Below are 6,827 nucleotides of genomic sequence, written 5' to 3' on the forward strand. Positions count from 1 at the left end.
AATTAGACTACCAGTTTCGGCAACTGGTTATGATAAATTCATCAATTTTAATGAACATACTTCTTAATTGTTTTTATTCTTGCAGTAAAAAAATACACTGTTAATTATACAAAGAGAATATCATTAATCTGTCACAACAATAATTGTTTTAACATACTACAATAATCATTTATAAAAATATCCGAAGTCTAAATACCAACATTTGAGGTGGCAACAGCGTAGTAGAAGCCATGAGGACATTAACTGAAATATACGGATTCCGCGACAACCTTAAAATGAATAAATATATATTTGGACGTCATCAAAACCGTTAAAGTGATTTTAGATATACAGCAAGCGAACGTGGCGCGCCTGACGGCAACTGCCTCAAGTAATGTGTATATTATTATACAGATAACGTGTCTGAGGACATCCGGCCAATATTTTGTTCAAGCATTGTAGGAAGTGGTACCTTTCACCTGCGATAAATTTTAGAGAAAATCCTCGTGGCAACCGTATATCGGAGTCCACGAAGACCTGGACGCCACGAGAGACTACAGTTTAACATGGGGGGACGTCATGAGATGCTAAAAATAAATATATATATATATATATATATATATATATATATATATATATATATATATATATATATATATATATATATATATATTAACTGTTGTTTGTAAGTAAGTGTACGAATCTGCGTGCCTTTTATACGGCCTTTTATACAAAATAAAAAATCTCTTCATAAAAATCCCTTATAAAAAGAGTCCCTCAAGGCAATATCCTCGGTCCAATACTGAACCTGACATTCATTCACTGTGGACTTACCTACATCACCAGAAGCTACAACAGCAACTTATACAGAAGAGTCTCTCTTACGCAGCAGTAGTCTCTTCTCATGAAGACCCAGCCGTAGCATCACAAAGTATCCAAGCTAACCTAAATACGACGCAGACCATTGTCAAATAGAGAAAATTCCATTCGGTTATTGAAAACAATTTATTAGAAAAATACGGAATCTATACTAAAATCACAATAAAGATGCACTAGAAATAAACAAACCAAGACTCGTTGAATGTTACGAGGAGCATTCCCAAATCATGATTTACATGTCTATATAGGTACATTGTAAATCCCAAATCATGAATTACAATGTTTATACATTATAAATCATGATTCGGGAATGCTCCTCGTAACATTCAACGTGTTTTGATTTGTTTATTTCTAGTGCATCTCTATTGCGATTTTAGTATAGGGTATATTCTTAGAGACCGGTACAGAATCCTTCAGCTTATCATGAAAGATAAAATCACTACCATAGAGAGGAATTAAAAGGAAGCAGACATCATGACTCAAGAACATTCGCTATTTAGTGTGATACAAATGATCCAAAAGATGGCATAACCCAGACATCCAAAGTGAAAGTTATCCTCCAACACCAAATTGTTCTATATGGCCCACATAATGTTCAGGAGAAAGTCACACCATTTTGAGGGTCGGGTTTGGTGGGGAGAGGAGGGAGAAATAGTTTTTTAGCTTTTTCGTCAATATTTCTAAAACTATGCGGTTTAGCATAAACAACCTTCTATACAAAAATATTCTACATTAAATTTGAAATAAAAAAGGCCTTATGCATAATCCTTCTAAAATGAACGGTTCCAAAGTTACGGAGGTAGCATAGTATAATTGGTCCAAAAAAAGGTTTAACCCAGACATCCAAAGTAAAAATTTTCCTCCAACACCAAATTGTTCTATATGGTCCACATATTGATCAGTAAAAAGTTATACCATTTTGAGCATCCAGTTTGGGGGAGAGATCGGGGAGAAATCGGTAAATTAATAGTTTTTTTATGTTTTTCGTCAATATTTCTAAAACTATGCTTTGGCATAAACAATGTTCTACATAAAATTTAAAGCAAAAAAGGTCCTATAAATAATTGTGATAAAATGAACGGTTCCAGAGTTAGGGAGGGTGAAAAGTGGAGGTTTTCGATACTTTTTATATTTTTTGGGCAATTGATGATGATTTTGAGTGGTGAGGTTGACCTTTCTTCAAGGGCTTATCACTAACATACCATCGGCCATTGAAACAGCAAATTTTATTTACAAAACACAATCCTGTTAAAGATAATTTATTTCATCAGTAATAATACATATTATAAATTGCCCAAAAAATATAAAAAGTATCGAAAACCTCCACTTTTCACCCTCCGTAACTCGGGAGCCGTTGCTTTTATAACAATTATGTATAGGACCTTTTTTGTCTTAAATTTTATGTAGAACATTTTTGTATAGACCATTGTTTACGCTAGAGCACAGTTTAAGAAATATTGACGAAAAACGTAAAAAAAACTACTAATTTACCGACTTCTCCCTTCATCTCCCCCAAACCGGACGCTCAAAATGGTGTAACTTTTTACTGAACAATATGTGGACCATATAGAACAATTTGGTGTTGTAGGAAAACTTTTACTTTGGATGTCTGGGTTAGGCCTTTTTTTGGACCAATTATACGATACTACCTCCGTAACTTTGGAACCGTTCTTTTAGAAGGATTTTGCATAGCGATTTAATGTACCTAGAACATTTTTGTATAGAAGGTTGTTGTTCATGCTAAACCGCATAGTTTTAGAAATATTGACGAAAATGGTGTGACTTTTTTCTGAACATTATGTGGACCACATAGAACAATTTGGTGTTGGAGGATAACTTTCACTTTGGATGTCTGGGTTTGGGTCTAGTTATACGAATTCGCTATACCGAGATTCACTTTGACACATTCGGAATAGGAAACATACAACACAAAAATTCCTACCTCACACTATTAACTGCTAAAATCAACTTAATCTTTCATTAAAAAATTATTAGAAATAGTGGGAGTGTCTACTAATTTCATAAAAATTTTATTTTGTACAATAAATAATTTTCTCATTTGTTATCAATACATTATAATGGTGTAAATAAATAAATAATTATTGATTGGCGTAAGGTTTATGTTATTTTTATGTCTGTTTACTATTAATATATTGGCTATGAGCAGGTGCGTTGGTTGTGTAGTAATTTATAGTCACTTCTGACAACTGAACTTGCCAAAAAAGAAATTACTAACGTCAGTGTCAAAGTGAATCTCGATATAGCGAATTCAGATATACCATACTAATTGGACAGGAATACGTAGTACCGACCAAATATTTGCATTAGCTGAAGACGGTGAATAATATAATTGCCAATGGTAGGGGCACCTAATATGACACCGAAAGAAGAATACATATTATATGTATTCCTAACTATGTATGTACAGACATTTTGCTACGAATACATACAAATATAAAACTTAAATAGGTATATAATAGACATAGGTACTTCTTACCATCGATTTCCTCTTCATCTTCCATTTTAATAAAAATTAAAATTTATATTGAATATACATTCACATTAAAATAATTTTAACATTGCACAATGTAATGACAGTGTGTATCGTCAGTATTAATGTCAAATTAATGTAACCTCAGACTAATATTTTTCCCATAGCCATGTATGCATTTGATTAGGTACGTAGACCCTAAAAACTCAAATAGGTACAACGTGGCTGAATGGATCAAGCAATCCAAAACCAATAAGTAAAGGAAAAAAATAAAATAGAGGTTTCTGACATTTGAACATGATTGAATATTTATAATAAATGTTATAGACCAGTAAGGATCTGTTTTTAGGTCGATGTGAGAGGTGGCATTCAGATTTTTGTGGATAAAGTTAGGTGATAACTTCGTTAATAATAATTGATTTATGCTCCTTCTCAAATATGCCCGGAACATTAATAAAAAAATTAAAATATTTAAAAATTTCGAGAAACATCGATTTTTTTCTGCTTTCTTTGCTTATAACTTTAAAACGATTCATTTTGGAACAAAGTCGTATAGGAATAAAACAAAGATAATTAAATTTTCTATCAGGTGCGATTGGTTAAAAATGTCTTAATTTATCACCCTTGCTGCAAAATAGCAATAAATATAAAATAAGGGGGCAAAACAAGCCTGTCCTTATTCAATGATTTTCCATCACTTAGGTTACACTTGAAACCTTCCTAATTAGTTTAGAAAATTTTTGTAATGTGCTAAAACCGTACACCAATTTTCATTAAAATTGACTTACTAGATTTTGAATAATAATTTTGCAATCTAAACTTTTTTTTAATTAAAATTTTTTAAAACCTTGCACAACAAAAACTAGAACATACAAAGATTTGTCAATTTTTTTACTTATAAAGAAGCACTCCACCTATCTAATTCACTTTACAGAATTGAAATCGGATTGTTTAAGCAGCCTCAGCAATGTTTTAAAGTTATAAACAATTTTTTGGCTTATAAACAAATTAGTCCTGTGGCCAGGAGGAGGTGCTACGGGCTCCTTTATTTAGATGGACTTACCCAAGATTTTTATGTATTTTTTGACCCGTAGAACACGATTTTTTTTTGTAACAGTTGATCTGGATGTCGATAAGATTGTGATAAACAAAGAACTTGAGGAATTACATAACATCGATTTTTCGCAAAATAAAACATTCTTTGTATTTCTTGGGTAATTCTAAGCAAAAAATGTTCTTACAAGTTGTTTCGTATGATGCATAGTTTTCGAGATAAACGCAGTGGAACTTTAAAAAATTCGAAAAATTGCAATTTTTGAACGCGAATAACTAAAAATAAAATAGCAATTCTGCTGACAGCATTTGAAAGTTTAAGTAAAATTATACCGGTTTTATTATTTGCATTGCTAAAAATTAATATTTTTATTATTAAACAAAGCTATTTGTTTATAAGCCAACAAATTGTTTATAAGTTTAAAACATTGCTGAGGCCCCTTAAATAATCCGATTTTAATTCTGTAAAGTGTATTAGATAGGTAGAGCACCTCTTTATATGTAAAAAAGTTAGACAACTTCTAAATGGTCTACTTTTTGTTCAGAAAGATTTTAAAAAATTTGAACTTTTTTAAAAACATTTAGATTGCAAATTTATTATGCAAAATCTATTAGGTCGATTTTAATGAAATTTGGTACACGGTTTAAGTATGTTTCAAAGAATTTCCTGGGAGAATTACTAAGGTTCTAAGTGTCACCAAAGCGCTTAAAAACATTGAATAACAACAGGCGTATTTTGCCCCCTTATTTTGTATTTATTGCTATATTGCAGAAAATGTAATACGTTAAGACATTTTTGACCAGTCGTATATCATACAAAATTCAATTATCTTTATTTTATTTCTTTACGACTTTGTTCCAAAACGAATCGTTTTAAAATTATAAGCAAAGAAAGCAGAAAAAATCGACGTTTTTTGAAATTTTTAAATATTTTAATTTTTTTATTAATATTCCGGGCAAATTTGAGAAGGAGCATAAGTCAATTAATATTACTGAAGGTGTCACCTAACTTTATCTGCAAAAATCCGAATGCCACCTTTCATATCCAAAAATAGACGTTTTTTCACAGATCGTTACTGGTCTATTATAGGTACTAGAACAATACCTACTAGAAAAACTCAAATAATGGATTGCTTAATGCAATAATATAACATTGATGTTTTCAATATTTTGGACACATTGCCAGAAGAATAGGTACGATGGAAAAACTGATAATTGATAATCATTGATGATCGAGGGCAGAGTTGAAGGGAAAAGGCCCGACCGAAGATATCCAAGCCTTTGGGTTGATCAAACAGAAATACTAATAATAACCAACCCATAACAGAGAAGGATGGAAGTGATTAAGGGATTAAGACTGAGGAGAAGAAGAGGATGACAACAGGTGTCAAAAGTAATAACTGCTCTCTAGTTTTATTGTCTTACTTTATACCTATTTCCTTTGTTGGAAAAGTTATCTAAAATCAAGAATAAGTTATTATTAGAGGAAAATTATTCAGCGCCTTCTGTACATTTATGTTTGTTCCGTGTATACCAACGACCTCAATGTTACAGTTTTTTATAATTCACGTTGATGCAGTATTTAGAACTGACGGTAGATGGTGCAGCTATGAAAATATCTAAAATATATCCTTCTGCACAATTTAAACCAAAAAGTCACTAAAAAAAACCAAATTTTACAGGAGCGAGAAAAACTGGATGTTATGGAAAAATCTTAAAATCATTATATTCAGTGTTTTTTTAAATTAAAAGTTATCATCACTGAATTGGTTAATGACTATATATTATATTGGTACCTATTTATTTTGTATGCTTTCTCAATTCAATTAAAAAAAATTCCAAAACATAAATATAAATGTACAGGATGATTCACGCAACAACCTGATCTCAACGAACTATATCATGTAAGGTCTACTATGAATATTATAAGGTGATTTTGAAATAATACGGAGTGGAAACGACTTATGGAATAAATTTATTGTTTGTCTCCTTATTCTAGAAAATTATTAAAACGCTGGGGCACGTCAACTTTTAAATTCAAATGTCCGCTTTTTAAATATATTAATTTAAATGTGATTCATGCAAGTCTAGCATAGTCCATAAGCTTCATTTTTAATGAAACATCCTGTATATTTTGATGGTTTTTTACGCTTCTTCATCAGCTGTTCTTCTTCTTGTCTAGGCTTCTCCTTCACCTCCCACCGCTTTTCCTTTTGCTCTTTCTCTTCTTGCTTACAGTTCTCTTCCTTTTCATTTTCCGGACTTATGAAACTTAGTGGATATTGTATTTACCATTAACAATTACTAAATATCTCTTTTATCCCACCGGTGTCACACTTGTTCATGATAACCTTTGTACCTACATTCAAAATGATCTGTATGAGTATATATTTACATGGGAAGGAAATTCCCTAATAGTTACAAT

The 6,827-nt window shown here is 31.4% G+C and overlaps 1 protein-coding gene across 1 annotated transcript in view; it reads right to left on the reverse strand.

Annotated features, from left to right (window-relative positions):
- Positions 1 to 3,487, reverse strand: part of LOC114327268 (dynein regulatory complex protein 8-like) — a 34,213-nt gene extending 30,726 nt beyond the window's left edge. The window contains exon 1 of the mRNA XM_028275816.1: positions 3,356 to 3,487. Coding sequence (XP_028131617.1) covers positions 3,356 to 3,380 — 25 coding nt within the window. The 5' untranslated portion in view covers positions 3,381 to 3,487. The remainder of the gene's footprint in view (positions 1 to 3,355) is intronic.
- Positions 3,488 to 6,827: the final 3,340 nt, after the last annotated feature.

The sequence above is a fragment of the Diabrotica virgifera genome, chromosome 2 (assembly GCF_917563875.1).
Source record: "Diabrotica virgifera virgifera chromosome 2, PGI_DIABVI_V3a".
In the NCBI taxonomy this organism is placed as follows: Eukaryota; Metazoa; Arthropoda; class Insecta; order Coleoptera; family Chrysomelidae; genus Diabrotica; species Diabrotica virgifera.